General features: G+C 44.2%; 4 protein-coding genes across 5 annotated transcripts; 2 read left to right on the forward strand and 2 right to left on the reverse strand.

Moving 5' to 3' along the window:
* Nucleotides 1-576: 576 nt before the first annotated feature.
* cdadc1 (cytidine and dCMP deaminase domain containing 1) lies at nucleotides 577-4,977 on the reverse strand. The gene is made up of 10 exons (XM_047031098.1): nucleotides 4,674-4,977; nucleotides 4,403-4,509; nucleotides 3,917-4,094; nucleotides 3,194-3,686; nucleotides 2,937-3,037; nucleotides 2,516-2,565; nucleotides 2,112-2,281; nucleotides 1,737-1,926; nucleotides 1,527-1,584; nucleotides 577-1,162 (listed from the first exon to the last, which is right to left on the reverse strand). Exons 1-10 carry the CDS (start codon nucleotides 4,795-4,797, stop codon nucleotides 1,065-1,067), a joined length of 1,569 nt encoding a protein of 522 aa, XP_046887054.1. The 5' UTR covers nucleotides 4,798-4,977; the 3' UTR covers nucleotides 577-1,064.
* A 133-nt stretch (nucleotides 4,978-5,110) lies between these two features.
* rcbtb1 (regulator of chromosome condensation (RCC1) and BTB (POZ) domain containing protein 1) lies at nucleotides 5,111-11,713 on the reverse strand. Of its 2 annotated transcripts, none has more exons than XM_047031097.1 (12): nucleotides 11,616-11,713; nucleotides 10,808-11,060; nucleotides 10,462-10,612; nucleotides 10,007-10,173; nucleotides 9,400-9,558; nucleotides 9,111-9,218; nucleotides 8,812-8,954; nucleotides 7,583-7,773; nucleotides 7,128-7,254; nucleotides 6,876-7,027; nucleotides 6,656-6,786; nucleotides 5,111-6,132 (listed from the first exon to the last, which is right to left on the reverse strand). In XM_047031097.1, exons 1-12 carry the CDS (start codon nucleotides 11,711-11,713, stop codon nucleotides 5,992-5,994), a joined length of 1,821 nt encoding a protein of 606 aa, XP_046887053.1. In that variant the 3' UTR covers nucleotides 5,111-5,991. The 2 variants fall into 2 exon arrangements, with proteins under 2 accessions (XP_046887053.1, XP_046887051.1); XM_047031095.1 differs by having other exon boundaries at nucleotides 7,583-7,776.
* Nucleotides 11,714-12,243: 530 nt separating this feature from the next.
* arl11 (ADP-ribosylation factor-like 11) lies at nucleotides 12,244-13,837 on the forward strand. The gene is made up of 2 exons (XM_047031102.1): nucleotides 12,244-12,825; nucleotides 13,237-13,837. The coding sequence occupies exons 1-2, from the start codon at nucleotides 12,602-12,604 to the stop codon at nucleotides 13,541-13,543; spliced, it is 531 nt and encodes a 176-aa protein (XP_046887058.1). The 5' UTR covers nucleotides 12,244-12,601; the 3' UTR covers nucleotides 13,544-13,837.
* Nucleotides 13,838-14,088: 251 nt separating this feature from the next.
* LOC124474712 (cyclin-T2-like) lies at nucleotides 14,089-16,564 on the forward strand. Its single transcript, XM_047031101.1, has 6 exons — nucleotides 14,089-14,347; nucleotides 15,351-15,432; nucleotides 15,541-15,669; nucleotides 16,018-16,078; nucleotides 16,270-16,332; nucleotides 16,474-16,564. Exons 1-6 carry the CDS (start codon nucleotides 14,190-14,192, stop codon nucleotides 16,551-16,553), a joined length of 573 nt encoding a protein of 190 aa, XP_046887057.1. The 5' UTR covers nucleotides 14,089-14,189; the 3' UTR covers nucleotides 16,554-16,564.
* Nucleotides 16,565-16,856: the final 292 nt, after the last annotated feature.

The raw sequence follows: 16,856 nt of genomic DNA on the forward strand, positions 1-16,856 counted from the left end.
TCAGTTTTATTTATAAGTCCAAGAGCAAAACTTAAGCTATAAAAAGATCCTTCAGCCAGATTTAAACACAAGACCCCTCACACAGTAGCCCTCATCCTTAACCACTGAGCTATCAGGGATCTTAACAATCTCCACTCAACATCAAATTTGACGTTGAACTATCTCGTAACAACCTGCAGACTTGGGGTGTCAGAAAACCAGAAGAAAGCAGGGCTCCCCTGTTAAGCTCACTGGGTTAGTGTGCATGCTCTTTCAGACATTCTGGTGCAGTACCGCAATAGCCTGGATTCAAATCCAAACTTTAAATAGTTTATTTTAACTTAAAAGTTATATTGTGGTCATGTGAGACTTCACCTTCAGTTTCATATATATCGTCTCTCTCCTGTCCGCCAAACGCTTGTTAATCTCAGGAAGATTCTTTTTAGTTTAGTTTGGTAGAAACAGAGTGCGAATTGTACAATGATAATCGGAGGGGTCAGCTTTTTCTCCAGGGCGTAAAGTAATATTTACGATTACAGGTAAGAACGATATATAAATGTATCGACCCCCAAGACCTGTTGTTTTTACCTCTTTGGAGGGGGGGGGGGGGGGGGGGGGGGGGGGGTCCAAGTCCTGATTAAGGGTGTTAACCACCCAAGCGGCCCCGTAATTTGAACCCTGGACTCTAGAGCTATTCTTTGTAGGCTATGACTCAATACTTTTATGCTAATTTGTAACAACTTTTTGCGGCCAGCGATTCTGGAAATAAACTAGGGTAAAACCTTTTTTTAGACCCGACTAAATTAAATTGAAGACATCGGATCAAAATCTGTCTGTTTTTAAGACATTTTAAGGCCTTAAAAGTTCCCGCGGGGACCCTGTATGTAGTACCCTTGGTGTACCGCTTAAAATATAGAATCACCTTAACCTCCCTCCTTTCTTCCACTGGATCCATGTAAAGCTGTCTTTCTTTCTCCCCTCTTCAAAATGCATTCCCATCTGGGATGGGATCTTACAGCAGGATATTCAGTTGGTTTCTCCAGTACTGTACACACCCTGGGTGTTTTATCTACTAAGAGTGTTGTTCAGACAGGTGGAAGGTTGCTAAAGTGGTCCGGCCGATGTCTCTTGCTAGTCTGGGACTCCTGTTCCACTTGTCTGTCGTGCTTCCCCATGCATCCATCTGGAATCAAAACAACAAATTCATGCAAGATCAAAACAATGCAACAGTATGGTAAGGCATGGTGTTTACACCAGCCTCATGAATCAGAATCAGAATTGTGTTCAAAGTGTTCACAAACAAGGAATTTAATTTAATGGGCAGGTGCATACAGTAAACATAATAAACATATTGAATCCTAAAATCTTAGTGTGTGTGCTACCCTTAAATATACAATATAAAAATGGAAATTACAAAAAAATACTGACAGAACTATACAATATAAAACAAAAAATATAAGAGTGCAGTAGGGCTGTATGTGGTAAAGTGAGTGTCAGTTTAGGGGCCAAAGTGGGGCCTTACAAACTAATGGAAATGTACTACTCACTTGCAAGATGATGAGCATCGTGTGCGGAGGCACATGTATCTTGGGAGGTCTTCTGCCACTGTGACGAAGCAAAAAGTTAAGTTTTATTTTTTTCATAAGTAGGAGTCTTGGCTTTCTCTTATGGTCTTGTGGTCATGACGCATCATTTCCTGTCCACAACCATTGTTGTTTGGGCAGAGTCAGAGCAGAGGCACAAGATAGGCTACTCACAATGAACTTTTGGACTCCTGGGAGGCTGCTGAAGCGAAGGTAAGAGATGTCCCCCTTGTCCTTCCCGCTGTCCAGGTCCGTGGTGTAGATCTGTTTGATGCCCGCCCCCAGGATCAGTGGCACACACTCGTCACATGGACACTTGGTCACAAACAGCATGGTGTTCTCCTCATCTTTGACCTCAGAACTCCTGCATGGCAACACAGGAGGGTTTCTTCACTGTATATTCAAAGTATTTATTGTATTTATTAAATTATTGTTTATAAAATATATAGTCATGTAGAAGCCCCAGTAGTGCAAATGTAAGATTTATACGATAGAGTAATTATAAAATACCCAAATCCCTGATTCCTCTACACCCAAGATCCTCCCTACCTGAAGGTAAGGGCGTTCTGCTCGGCGTGGACGATGTAGCGGTACTTGCGTCTCTGCCGGTCCTGCTGCTTGTTGTCCATCTGGGGGTACTCTGCATACTCTGAGCCCACTGGGTAGGCATTGTACCCACAGCCCACCAGGTACAGCCTCCCGGTACCATCACAACGTCCCTGAACCACAACGACGCAACCATCATTAAATAAATACCAAAAAGGTTCATCCGTCTTCCTTACTGTGCAGCTAGAATCTTGAAAGTCAATGAAGGAGGATTTCAAGAACTGGATGTTAAAGCAACTGTACATGCAGTATGTCTGCAAGTCTGAGGTACTATTGTGAAAACTATAAGTTTGCCATACAGCCCAAATTTGTTGACTATAAGGTAAGAAAGCAAACAGGGTACTTACATATTTAGCTTCTGCCCAAATCACAGCCCCGACCCCAACCTTATGGTCCTCTGGAATATTAGTAGAAAATGCCACTTTTATGCATGCTCACCAACAGCTAATTTAAAACAATCCTCAATACCAATATGCTCTGGCACCAAAGCTGTCAGACTACAAACATGTCTTCCAACTACCAGCATGTCAGCAGATGTCCCTCTGGGCAACACAGCACCTAGCAATCAGTAAACTTCTAACTTGTATCCCGACAAGGTTCTCTTCTGCACCTGAACAGGTTGCAATGTGTTGTTTGGGATTGCAGGCCGGCCTTATCTTTGCTGCGTCAGGACATCCGTGTTGACCGCTGGTAGAGTGCCTAAATGTGTGGAATTAGGAAGGGAGGGAGGGGTGGACAGAGAGATGAAAGGAGTAGGAGAGCACAGACCTGTTCTGTAGGCCAGCAGCATGGCCTGTATGATGCAGTGCCGGGCGATCTCCTGGGACACCGGCCGGGCCTGAGGCAGATCATGACCCAGTGGCTCCTTCCTGTGGGGAGAAGACATGGCTACGTTAGGACTGCTCATTTGACATACAGTAAACCAGTCAGAAAACCTCAGGAGGATCATAAATATGGACACAAAAAAAAGTCAAAAGACTTGAATCACCCTAAGTAACAGCAAGGGTTAATAAGGTATGTTTCACCTGTCATTGTCCATCTTGTAGAAGCCATGCTGGAGAAGTGGAACACTGGCAGACACTGAGGCAAGAACCTCAACAAGCTCCCTCATGTTCTGCCGCAGGCTAGAGAAGTACGGTTCCATGCAGAAGTTCTCTAGGCCCATCTTGGTAAGAACGTGTCTGTGGGGCTGTTCCGGAAGTATGAACCTGGAGAACCTGCCCAAGTTCTGTCTCCACTGTCTCCTGAAGAGGTCTTCTACATCCAGATCGGGAGTGTCATTGGACACCCTCTCCATGAAGTCACACTTCTTGGAGGTCTCATTCACAAACTGCTGCAGGCCATGGGCCAGGGGCTGCAGAATGACACCAATGTGAGGGCGACTGTTGGCTTTCATCTTCTCAACTGCCACGGCATCCAGCACAGCCTCCTGGGAAATGCTGTCCGTCCGGTCACAAGCTCCTGCCAGCAGACTCATCTCCGGGTCTCCAGGCCAGAAGGAGATCCTGCTCACCCCGGCTAGGCAAGAAAAATCAATCAGCAATTGAATTTAATGGATGCAATGAGTTGAGTCATTGCCACGTATGTCAAATCTTTTGTTGTGATTAAAATTTGAAACTGATTGAACAGGTCAATGTCCAATATGATAAGAAACAAATATAGGGTTATATTGAAGATATTGCCACTCTACACCAGTGCCAAGGATGTAGTATTTGGTTTGAAGACTGTTTGAAGCTGGGCTGGCCTACCATTGATGATCATCTTGAGGCAGGTGGCACAGGGTCTCCTGGAGAAGTAGAGCTCACAGGAAGCCAACCGAGGTCCATGTTGGATCACAGCCAACTGGCCTGCATGCAGCTCAGCTCCAGAGCAGTGCAGACCCACCACCTTGTGCTCCCGGACCACCACCAAGCCTGTTCCTCGCACCTGACCCACAGGAGAACATTTTACTACATCCTTCCAAATCTTATATTTTATTTTTTATCCTGATATTCATAGGTGGACTTTCCAGGGATAATTAAATGCAATACAAAAATCCGACTTAATCCATTAGGAAAAAATAAATGCTTGGTCTAGTGTGATCAACCCTAGACTATCTGGAGCTTGTCATAACGTAATTTCAACGTGATTTTATGTAAGGGGAATCGATCATTCAAATTGGTACACATTGAAGGAAAGGCAAGGACAGATGTACAGTACTGAAGTTTTCTACAGTTGTGAGCTGTCCAGCTTACCAACTCATTGTCGTCATTTCTTAGTACGAGTTCTTCTCTGGGGAACAGTTCCATCCATAGACTAAGTAGTGTGAAAAGGTTGCCCTTTGACAATCTGGGGCCATGCCCTGAAACACAAACCAAATGTCATCGAGAACAAGTTTTTAGCAAACCGAGTGCTAAATGCTAACGCTTGTTGTTTATGGTCAGTTGGTTTATGCTACGTGCAATTTGATGATTCATGGTGAGGCTTAACTTTACTCTAGGTTTCGATTCAGTGATGGATTCTCACCTTGTACTTTACTGTCGGTCTGTGTACCGGCCTCTTTTACATCGCGACCTCCGTTACAATGACACAATACAGCACAATGTTGCTGCAAAGCTTCATTTATATTCGCGTTGTTTGCTCTTGCCATTCAATTTGTCAGAGGACTAAATTCTCGGACCTGCATAAGTATCAAAATGATGTACGCGTTCCGTCTTCAGCCTTGGCTTCTACAGTATTTTGCTATGGCGTAGGTAAATAGGCGGAGACTGTCAGTTGCCCAACCCCTCGAACTGACAGGCCTATCACACATCGACGCACAAGGAAGTATGAGCAATTTTAATAATATTTTCATATTTAGCAATAATTCCTATTTGCATCTAAAAATGTAAGTAACAAAACGGTACATCAGTTGTACATTTGCTATAACGTAACAAAGCAACAAGGCATGTGATTTACTCTTGTACAATTACTAAGGAAAAATTTAATATTTGGGTCACTACAGAAACCAATAAAAACATAGCCAAATACAAATCTCAGTAAACTCAGGAATGTAACAATAATATATAAAAATGCTTACTCTCTAAAACAAATACCGTTTTAAAGTTGTTGATGGTCCATTATCGAATGCCATCAACCCCTTGAGAAAAGAGCAGACGCACGCCAGACCAAACACTGCGTACATGCAGTCTACGCCGGTGTCATGTTGTCCTTACTTTCTCTCTGATCAAACTGTCAAAAGCTTTCCAATTTTCCAGAAAGATCCAATGACATACCAACTTGCCCAACTCACATGGATTCAAACATTGTAACATAACACTTTAAATAACAGCTTCCCTGTTTTTATGTGACCTGTTAAAGAAGTGGTATAGTACCTGGGTACTAAAGTAATATAAAATCAATCAAACGAGTGCATAAACTTGTCACAACTTATCAGTATAGCGAAAGCAAGATGCCTACTATGCATTGTGGGACACAAATGTACCAGACATCTAACTTATGTGGACAGTATGCATATTCCCAATGATGCAGGGTTGTAAACTTGCAATGATTTAGACTTAGTTTAAAGTCTTCCCTCAAAGAACAACGCCACCTGTCTGTGTCAAGGAGCAGGTGCAGACAAGACACGAGCGTCATCCACCATCAGGTTTTTGGCCATTTAACTGGCAGTGGCATTCACTCACTCCTCCCAGGAGGCAGTTCAGCTGGAACTGACATGTGACAAATAACAATAGTGCAGGTTTTGGTCGTTTCGTTAGGTTTCCATGCTTTGAGAGGGTTGCCAGTGCCAGCTGGTGCCCCAGTTGACCACCCTGAGCCTGGGGCAGGGTGGCAGCGCCTCTGGTCAGTTCTTGAAGGCGCCACAGCGACTGGCGCGGCAGATGAACTCCTTGAGCATGTTGCCGTCGATCTGCCAGAAGGCAGCCGTCTGGGTCACTTCTGTCAAGTGGTTCACACAGAACTTGAAGCAGAACTCTTCCAGGTCCTGATGGGTCAAAGGTGAAACGTAAACAGTCTGCTGGATCAGATGTACATGGGTGTGAATGGTTAAACGAAAGGTTAAAATTGTTGCACGTGTTTCCTTAACCAACTGCAGATTTGACCAGGTTGATTTCTAATCATGAGAAATAAAAATATGGTTACATGCAGTCCCATTTAGGAAGCGGTCTAAATTTGGTTAATTCTGTGACAAAATCATGCAGGTTTGCAATTGAGGAGAATTCAGCCTAGAGTTGCAATGTTCCAGCTTCAAGGCAAACCCCAGAAGGCCTACTACACCTGTCTCGGGTGTTGAGAGTCACCCAAAGCACTCTGACGCATTGGTTTACTTTCAAATAATGTTAAAACAAATAAGACAAAAAGACATGACGCTGTATTGTAAAGACGAGGACAACAGCTGTGTCTGCATTTCAATGAAGACGTGTATCCCTTAACGTCATGTTAGGCTAAAGTTGCCTAAAGTTAAATGCTTTTTTTCCAGCAATCTCATGAATGTGTGTGTGTCTCACCTCAGCATCGTAGCGGACGGCAGCTGAGAGCAAGGAGAAGGCGTTCGCCACGGTGATGCCCCTCTTGATGATGTGCTGGCACAGCCTCTTGAGACGATTCTCACAGTAGGACGTGGCCAGATCCAACAGGCCTGTGAGACGCACATGCATGCTACGGAAGTGAGCAACTGTGCCTTTTCATAAGAATACATTCAGGGCAACCATGCAGGATTGCACTGACCTATGGCGTCCTCTGGGGGCAGGTCGACTTGGTCGGTGTAGAGGTACTCGAGGAAGGAGCGGTAGACGGGGTAGGAGAACTGGTCGATCTCGATCACCTCCTGCATGTCCTCCGTCCAGTGGGACTGGAACATGGAGCGGAAGTGCTCACACCTGACCACGGGGGAGACATGAGAGGACACATCAAACCATCAGTGAATCCTCCATCACGCCACTGCAGCAAGGCGAGAGGACCCTCAGCCAATCGGCGTACCTGATCTTGAGCACAGCTTTGTGGACGTGGACGAATTTGCCGTCAATGCTGAACTTGAGGTCGGCTGTTTCGGGGCTGTCAAACTCTTTCCTCAGGGACTGGGCCACGGTCAGGAAGTCATCATGCTCTAGGACAGATCACATGACATGATGCCTTAGCTGGGGTTGGCGTGTGGTCGCTTTGTTTGTGTGCCTCCACCTCAACAAGGACTCCGTTTTGAAAAAAAGATTCCTAGTTTATTTTAGTAAAGCACCTTTGCTTTACTAATAATAATATACTTGATACAAGGAAGACACTGTCAGTGTTTTTAGGTGCTAAGATACTATCTAAAAACAGACAGCAGGTAAATCTGTCCCCTCGCCACTATCAGTCACTTTCTACCTTTGTCTTGCTCAACAATTGAAACCATATGCAGAGACTAAGGACAGGCCAGAGCTGGCAATGTTGAGACTCACCCATGGACAGCAGCCTCCACATAACAGAGGGGGTGGCGAAGCAGGCAAATACGTCATCCGTGGTGCTGAAGTGTGTGAGGTGGGGCAGGACGATGGACTGGCCCCGGCACTGGCCCCACATGAACACCTGGCCACTCTGCGTCTTGGCGGCTGACGTGTGCGTGGAGTGGCACGCTGCGATCTCCACGATCCTGCTGTCGATGGGGAGAGAGGTTTAGACGGACCACACACACCTGAGCCTTTATGATCAAGAAGTACTCGCACCACGCGTGGGGCTGCAGCGTCTCATTCTTCAGAGTCTCATCCCTGCTGAAGACTGAAGGCTGTTCTCTAGATTTCTCCAGGCTATTTCCAGCCCTCCCGTTTCTCGTTACAGTGCAGCATAAACAAACTCAAGCTGCTATATTGTAACCCCGCCTACAAGGTTATATATCTTCTACCCTCGTCCACAACTAAACTCCCTCTGCCGTGATCCAAACACTGACAAATAACCTGCCTGTTACAAAGCTGGAGGAGACAGGAAAATATAAATGTGTTTCTACACACGGCACATCAAGTTCTGTCCACAAATGTGTATTAATGTTCAGGATTTCAATTAATAAAATAATAAATGTTATAAGCATGCTTATATAGCTAAAGGATATCATGTTGAAATGTTAAATGTTCAGATTCTACTGTGTAAACGTTTCGCGGAACTGGAGGATAAGAATAATTGTAGGATGTACCCTAAATTACCTCCTTCCACAAAGGGAAGAATTGTAGACGTTCCAAACAGGAAGCTGCTAAACGGAAGCCTCTGCAATGCCACACTGCCCAGCACAAGTCTTATCAAGGCCAAGATGGAGTTGCAGAAAAGAAATCAACTTTGAAGGTGCTTTTAGGCCAAAATGTTTTTGCCTGACCAAAATTAGTGTTAGTGTATATCCACTGAGTACAAAAACACTAGGTTTTTCACCTATATTTTTTTTTTAAATATACATCAAAACTATACATAGTACAATAGCACTGGCTGCAATCACAGGCCTCTACTCCAACCATTCTAGGTTTTCTTGGGTGAAGTGACCTAAAGATTGTGGTTGCATTCACTGGATATTTTGTACAGTGTATGCAAGTCAATAATTGGGTTGGGTGGGTAGGGAGGGAGGGAAGCTCCTAAAGAGGAAGCAGAGAGCCCTGTCAGTAATGCACCACAGCCTGCCCTGGACCCTCACACACACACGGTTCCTTACCTCTCCTTCTCTGCCATGATCTGGACAGGATTCAGTTGGTTGCTCTTGTTCCCTGTTCCCAGCTGGCCATAGGTGTTAGCCCCCCAGGCGTACAGCAAGCCCTCGTCTGTTAGGGCCAGAGAGTGAGCGTAGCCAGACGCTATCTGGAGGTTTGGAACATAACACGGGGATTAAAGACATGGGACGGTTTAAGGCCAGGGGGTTTTAGGAACTAGGTGGTTCTGGGATCCAGTGTTGCTTGGACACCCTGGGAAACAGACCAGCAGGGTCAGGGGTCAGTAGTCTCCCCCCTCCCTTACCTGCAGCACACAGAGGCTCTGCAGCCCTGCTAGGCGACAGGGGGTCAGCTGGTTACCATTGTTACCGACCCCCAGCTGTCCGTTGCCGTTGTAACCCCAGCCATACACCTGCAGGAGGAACCAGAGACATCACTATCACATACTTTCGTCAGTTACACCTCAGTGTTGTGCTACAAGACTTGTGTTTGACACATTAAAGAGGTCTTACTCAATCTTTGAGCAGTTCTCTGTTTGCAAATGAAAAGGCTAAATTAGGTTGTTTTAGGATCTTGGGTATCTTTCTGCTAACCTCTCCATTGTCTACCACAGCCATGGAGGAGGTCTGACCGCAAGAGATGCCCGTCACCACCTTTCCCTGCAGGCAGCCGGACACCTTGCGTGGGGTGGGCTGGTTAGCCGTGGACCCAGAGCCCACCTGGCCACAGTTGTTGTAGCCCCAAGCAAACACCTGGCACATACACACACACACAATGTCAAAACAACAGAACTACCTCAAACTCAATCAATGTGAAGTATGGAAAATCAGTGTAAGACTCACGCAAACACTTTCCCTTTGTCTGACTGTCTATTAGCAGACTCACTGTATAACTTGCTGGCTGACTAGCTGAAAGACTATTTACTGGCTGACCGCAGGTGAACCTCAGGCAGCCTGACCAAAGCTAATGACCTTGAGATTAAAATAAACAGATTAGTCTGGGAGAGATAGGGAGGGTGGAGGCAGTGAGCAAGTTGCGGCTTATTTATTGGCCTGGTGGACAGGAGGCAAATGGAACCATAAATAGTGTCTCATCTCGAATGATAAGAAGCCCTCATAGAAACTCATGTTCATGTCAGTTGTTTCCATGTCTTGTGAACCCATGTGTGAAGAAGGAAACCTTTTCACTGCCTTTCCTCACCTCGCCATCGTGCATCAGGGCCATGGAGTGGTGCGAGCCACACACCACCTCCTTCACCTTCTTGTTCGGCAGGTTGGCAGACACCAGGATGGGGGACACCCCTTGGTTTGTAGTGCCGTTACCCAGCTGACTGTATCCGTTGTGCCCCCAGGCAAATAGGTCTCCGTCTGGAACAACAACACTCTTCAGGGAACGGCAAAGTAGATGGTTATATTTACACAAAAAAACGATATATGGGCAGTAATGGTCCAACATCATGATGCATTACGATAGGGTAAAGTTCTCAATATACTTTAAAGTTCTCAATATACTTTACATGTATTTATTAAGAATCAGTAAGACGGAACCAACTGACTGTTCTGAAGAGCTGCTGGGTACAGCAACACCATAGAGCATTCTCCATTTTAGCCAAAGCTAAAAGGGCTGAAGGTAGCCGTGCAGCGGGGTGCGCATACCTTCGGTTGCAAGTAAGACATGGGGTCCACTTCCATAGCTCAAGCTGACCACCTTCTTCCCTCGCAGGAAATCCAACTTCTTTGGTACGATGGTGCTGAGGCTGTCCCCTGTGCCCAAGCAGTTACTGCAGTTCATCCCAAACACGTACACCTACAGCCAGGGGTGAAACACAGGCACATAGCCCATGTATGAACTAGTCCTCTGAAAAATGAAGGGTTTTGAATTGACCAAACATCTAATTCTATGTAAAGTGAGTGTAAGGTACAACACAGAACTTGAGAACAGGGTTAAACAATCCACAGCATGGGAACAGGGTAAACAATAGGGACCCATTTGCGGTCTCACCTCATCGTCATGGGTGATGTAGATGGCCTCGTTGGCAGAGGTCCCGAACACACAGGCCTGTCGGATGGAGGAGATGTCCTGAGGCCCGAGGAGGGTGAACAGAGGCCACTTGCTGACATCCACCATGGCTTGGTACCTTACCCTAGCCCGCCTGGGCGGAGGGGTGGGACAGGGAGTCGTGGCTGGAGCTGGGCCAGTGGCAGGAGGGGAGGGACTGGAACTGGCAGGGCCAGTGAAACTATCCCCACTTACACTTGACATGGCAAGACAACCACCAGAGACAAGCAGTTTCTCACAAAATTAAAAAAGAATAAGTTTTGAAGTTTCAGACTCATGCTACACGGACATGCAGATGAAGGATTAAAATGTGCTGACAAAACAGAGACAGAAACGAAGGTTTAATTGAACGATAATTCAGACTTTTCTGAAATGTATGGCGTTGTGACTGTGTTTGGTTTATAAAGCTTGGCTTTAGGCCAAATCACTCTAACGTCCAAAGAAGCAATTTATAGAACCTGATGGGTCGAGCATGCTAGCAATCGAGCCGAGCTTGTTGTACTAACTTAGGACACAAAGCTACGCCACATAACGCAAACTAGCTACGATCTACTGTCAAAATAGCAAGTAGATCCACAAGCATGCCAGCAGGATTATGTTCTACTACATAAAAATGAATAGTTAACCGCCCACGCTTTCAGAATTTGAGTTAGTTAGCTAACTAGCTTGGTAGCTGACAGCCAGGCAGTACAAACTAGCGCTACAAACACAGAAGAACTAATACCTAGCTAGCAGTCTATCCGTAGCCTACCTAGAGCATCGCTCCATCATCTTATCACCAAGAAAACTGAGGGGGGAGACAAAAAAGAAACATTCAACATCCAGTTCATTGGCATACCTCACTGGCATCTGATTCGTGGGTAAATTACCAGAAATAGTCCTTTCACTTAGGCATTAACGATGAGAAAACACAAACAGTTTCCCGACTTCTGCGTTCATGACATGTATTCTTGTGAAAATAACTGACGTCATCATTGACTAGACAGCGTTCCATTCGCAACATTTTGCAGCCATGCTGTGCCCATGGTGCTACATCGATACAAGGTCATATGTTAGCTTCTATTATGTCTGTGATTAATGATCCGAACGCCTCTCTAATACAACAGGCAATAGGCTACAAAGTATATCAAGTTCAAGTACAGCTCAAGAGGAGAAAACCACACCGCAACTCTCATCTGCCATTTTATGAACACACACTTCATACTGCTCAGCCAATCACATCAGTCACACACCTGATTGTCATCAGGTATTCATAAAATCCTTAATTCTTTTTAGACCATTCATGATAGCTGACCTTAAACACAGCCAGACTGATCATCACTCTATTCTTGCGATCAATTCTCTCTTCCTCTACCTTGCAGCATCTTTCTGCTGTACAGGTTGCCAAGTTAAACCTAAGTTAAACCTACAAAACCCGTCCACGTAAAAATGTGGAAAGACTGGTTTTGTCATGTGATCTAACACTGGAGACACACACCTCCCTGAGGACTTCATGTTTAAACAGGGAAGTGAGAGTGAGAGAGTGGACACGTCCGTGTTCACACACCTGTAATTGTTTCAGATACAGTTTGGCTTAGTTATTTTTTATACTGACAGGAGTCTGTCTTAACTGATGGTTTCTCCTGATATTTACGTTGAGGACCCAAAAGATTGTTTAGAATCAGAAAGACTGCTGAGAGAGAAAGTACCTTGTTTTATTTGACCATCAACAGCTGGATTAGCTTGTCAGGTGTCATCATGGGTCAACTTTTGTCCAGAAATATCAAGAAGCCTCCTCAGGTGGTTCTACTGGGTCTGGATTCTTCTGGAAAGTCCACCCTCCTCTCCATGCTCCAAACAGGTCTGGTCATGGACACTTCCCCCACTGTGGGCTTCAATGTGGGGACTCTGGAGCTGAACAAGAACACATCTCTCATTGTGTGGGACGTGGGAGGCCAAAGCAAGATGAGATCCAACTGGAGGTATGGCTCTAGTTTCTCTGTGTTGGGGACATGACAGTGATGGAATGATAGAGGTTGGTTAATACATGTACATAAAATATGTCAGTTGTTTATCAGTGTTAGGCTCTAAATAATGTATAAAAGAATTACACTAACTAGAGTTACACCTACTGACACCTCTTTCAAGAAATCAGCTTATTACTCTTTCAGATGCACAACGTGGCGATACATTACAACCTTAAGAATGTAGATGTAAAACATCATACTAGCATACAAACATGATTCTAACATTATACTATTAAACATATGATCTTCTCCATTAAATGCACAGCTTGCTAACCATATAACCCAACTCCACTAGTTATTACATATGAACTATATTATCATTCCCACTGCTATCACCTTTTAACTATGACATTATCTTAACCTAAGGTACTACTTGGACGACTGTAAGGCTTTGGTTTTTGTGGTGGATAGTAATGACCGGGCTCGTATGGGGGAGGCCCAAAAAGCCCTGAAGAAAGTTCTGGCAGACGAGAACCTGAAGGATGTTCCTCTGATGGTGCTGGCTAACAAGAAGGACCTTCCCAATTCTATGACCATCCGGGAAGTGTCCAACCTGCTGGAGCTTCCCAGCTATAAGGACCGAATGTGGGAAATCCAGGCATGCAGCGCTCTAAAGGGCCTAGGGCTGATGCAAGCCTTCCTCTCTGTGGCCAAACTTATCTGTGAGAGCTGAAGGAGGTGGGATGACAGGCACTAGTGGGTTGCAGGACTGGGTTCAATTCATCAATTATGGAAAATGTGGTATAGCAGGATTGGCCAAAGAGGGTAGCTGGTGGTGAAAAGCCTGCTGGTGTTGCCTTGGGAACTTCACCAACTGGATATGCTCCAGAGACTTGAGCAACTAACCTCATGGCTGTGGTACAAACCTCCAAATTGTGACTTTTCAAGAATCTTAACTTTTTGTTAGGTATAAGGAGACATTCATATACATGTATATAAATAAATGTGCATTCCGCTGACAAATGTATAACGTTTCTCTACAGTTCATCATAGCCTATAGGTCACTGTACAATATGATTGAGTGCTGTTATACAATTATATTAGGTGCTTTGTCCATATTAAGAATTTCTAGATTAATTTTGTTTTTAATTTTACCTTTGAAAAAGAAAGAGCTCCTTTCATTTATTTGCAGATAAGAAGTCAAATTGATAAAAAGTTGAACAGCACTTGGAGGAGTCCAGCCTGTTACGTTTTCAGATATCCTGAAGTGATACGGAAGAAGAAAATAATGTGCTTCAGTGTGAGATGGAGCTGCGCATGCGCCAATGAAGTTTCCGCTCCTTGTCCGCCAACGTCGCCGGGGCTGATGTTGGAGCGTAATGGCGGCGCACCGGGGACCTTCTTCGAAATGGCTCTTTTCCCGGGAGCAGCTCGAAGATACACCATCTCGTCGTACCGGGGTGGAATCCGATAGAGAACTTTCCTATCGGCAGCAAGCCGCCAACCTAATTCAAGATATGGGCCAGAGACTTAATGTGTATCCTTTCTGATTCAAAGAAAAGCATTTCATCAAGGAAATTTGCTCAGTATATTTCCTGGAGAACCACTAGAATCAATATATATTCTACCAAAAAAAACATTATACATTTTCAAGAGGGCGGATTTATACGTTAATTTGAAGTTTGGTCACATTGCAGGTGTACACACATCAGCATTTAAATGCAATTGTGGTCCTAGTCCACTATGCTTATTGGAGCTTTCATCATTATGGTACCTTAGCTAGCACGCTGTGTTTTCAGCAAATAGACTGAGCCTTATTTGTGTGTTGCTTGGGATGTGGCCTTGTCTTTGTGAGGCTAAGGCTAGGTAGCTAGCTTTTTAACCGACGTGATAATGATGACTCCACGTTCATTGTTGGTTGTTCTGTATCTTGCATGACAAACTGGCGATTCCCACATCACGTCTAATGATTGTTTTAATACTACAGTTCAATTGATATCTGCTCAATATCAATGTGATGGTTCTAGCTAATATTGACCTGGCTAGCACTAGTATATACAATGTTACCAGTCACGCTACCGTTGATTTTTAATCTTCAAGGTAAAGCTAGCTAGCTAGCACTACGTTAGCTGTTGGTTAGGTACAACGGCAGCTAGGCTAGCTAGTTTCTTGGGCGTATCACATGCACACGTTTAGGAAGATGTTGCACCAATTTATAGATAATAAGTCAGCCATCTTTTGCTGAACAACTGCATAATTTAACTAGAAATATTTAAAAAATCTAGTGTCAACGTTGTTGTTTTAGTATTAGTAGGAGCTATTCGACATCAAATTATTTAAGCGTTCTAAAATATATAGTCTACGCAATCTGGCTAGCTACTAGCTATCATATCAATTTTAACCGTGCGTATCAAGCAAGGATTACTGCACTAAATACTTTGACTAGTATGTTGCAAGCTAGCTAGCTCTTTGACTAGCTATCTGGAGCATAATTAATTTGTGCAGTTGTAGTTGATGCATTCCTTAACTTATGTTTACAGGTCTCAACTAATTATCAATACAGCAATTGTTTACATGCACAGATTTTATATGATTCACTCATTCGCCAAATTTCACAGAAATGTAAGTGATTCTTCTAATTGTACCTCATTATGACACTCTAATTTTGCACGCTAACATAAACTGATGTTAAATCAAGCCTGTCTAATTTTCAATTTGATGTCTCTACAGATAATATCTCAAACAACTTTATTCTTGGCCGCCAAGGTCGAGGAACAACCTAGGAAGCTTGAACATGTGATTAAAGTCGCACACGCCTGTGTCAACCCTCAAGATCCCCCTCTAGATACAAAGAGTAATGTAAGTGATGTTTATGGGTGGGATGTGCTTCATTATCAGTAAAGTTAAATGTATGGTCACCCTGACCACAAACCACAGCAACTGTAAAAAAAAAACAAAAAAAAACATCCTGTTAATGGTTCATGTAAAGGGCAAATCTAGGTTTAACCATCTATTCCTGATAGAGACTGAAGGGGACATTCACTGTGAATTCTGCTCAGTGACCACTGTAGTTCCATTCCTTCTAGCGGCAATTGTGTCATTATGGCATCCACAATCTGTTCCCGATTCACACAAAATGTTCCCAAGTCAACCTTGGTCACGGAAATGTTGAAACTGTTTATAAATATATAATCCATTGAACTTCAGGCATACCATCAGCAAGCTCAAGAGCTGGTCTTACTAGAAACGATAGTACTGCAAACGCTGGGTAAGTTCTATGGAACTGTCAGTTTTGGAATCATGTTGTTTGGGGGCATAAATCTTGTTTATGTAGTTTTAACATCCTACTTTTACACGAGCAATGAATCGGTGTTAACATTATGTTATGAATACATTGTATATTGTTTTCAACGTGAAATTAGCTGGATACTTTTTTTCATATGGAATCCATCTTTACAGGTTTTGAAATAACAATTGAACATCCTCACACTGATGTTGTGAGATGTTCCCAGCTAGTACGAGGTAGAGGCTTCTTTCTGCACTTCTCATCATCTGTCTTGTAAAAACTACATTTCATAGCCATGTTGTATTGCCAGTCCATGACATCACTCTTTCACAGCAAGATGCTGAACCCTAACCTTTCTTTTGCCCTCTTTCTTGCAGCAAGCAAGGATTTGGCACAGACTTCCTATTTCATGGCTACCAACAGGTTGTTATCCTGTTCCCACTTGTTGCACTTGTGATGGCACACTATAGCTTCCTGTACTGCAGGGTCCCCCTTCCTGTGTCCAACGCCCTGTTTGCGCCAGGTTTCTGGGAAACCCTCAGGGTTGTACCGGCCAGGTTGCAGTGCGGTGTATTGTACAAGGGCTCAATGTTGGCACATAGGGGTTGAATGCACAATGTGAAGTGTAGTGGTGCTGTTTACCTCACGTTTGCTTGGTACAGAGTGCATATGTCAAAAAAACACAATTGGTAGCCTGAATATAGATTGCCACTAAAGATTGCAAAGATGTAAACTTAGAAGTTGTCCTGGTAAGTATGAA

Source organism: Hypomesus transpacificus, chromosome 12 (assembly GCF_021917145.1).
Source record: "Hypomesus transpacificus isolate Combined female chromosome 12, fHypTra1, whole genome shotgun sequence".
Lineage (NCBI taxonomy): Eukaryota > Metazoa > Chordata > Actinopteri > Osmeriformes > Osmeridae > Hypomesus > Hypomesus transpacificus.

Excerpts from the sequence above, each read along its gene's own strand:
- LOC124474712 (XM_047031101.1), top strand. The coding sequence starts at position 14,190 with ATGGCGGCGCACCGGGGACCTTCTTCGAAATGGCTCTTTTCCCGGGAG. Across the intron at positions 14,348-15,350 it reads ATGGGCCAGAGACTTAATGT|GTCTCAACTAATTATCAATA; the intron begins GTATCCTTTCTG and ends TTATGTTTACAG. Across the intron at positions 16,079-16,269 it reads GATAGTACTGCAAACGCTGG|GTTTTGAAATAACAATTGAA; the intron begins GTAAGTTCTATG and ends CCATCTTTACAG.
- arl11 (XM_047031102.1), top strand. The coding sequence starts at position 12,602 with ATGGGTCAACTTTTGTCCAGAAATATCAAGAAGCCTCCTCAGGTGGTT. Across the intron at positions 12,826-13,236 it reads AAGATGAGATCCAACTGGAG|GTACTACTTGGACGACTGTA; the intron begins GTATGGCTCTAG and ends TCTTAACCTAAG.
- rcbtb1 (XM_047031095.1), bottom strand. The coding sequence starts at position 11,713 with ATGCCAGTGAGGTATGCCAATGAACTGGATGTTGAATGTTTCTTTTTT. Across the intron at positions 8,955-9,110 it reads AGAGCCTCTGTGTGCTGCAG|ATAGCGTCTGGCTACGCTCA; the intron begins GTAAGGGAGGGG and ends CCAAACCTCCAG. Across the intron at positions 7,255-7,582 it reads GTGGAGGCTGCTGTCCATGG|AGCATGATGACTTCCTGACC; the intron begins GTGAGTCTCAAC and ends GATCTGTCCTAG.
- cdadc1 (XM_047031098.1), bottom strand. The coding sequence starts at position 4,797 with ATGGCAAGAGCAAACAACGCGAATATAAATGAAGCTTTGCAGCAACAT. Across the intron at positions 4,095-4,402 it reads GAAATGACGACAATGAGTTG|GTGCGAGGAACAGGCTTGGT; the intron begins GTAAGCTGGACA and ends CCTGTGGGTCAG. Across the intron at positions 3,687-3,916 it reads CCTCAAGATGATCATCAATG|CCGGGGTGAGCAGGATCTCC; the intron begins GTAGGCCAGCCC and ends TTTCTTGCCTAG.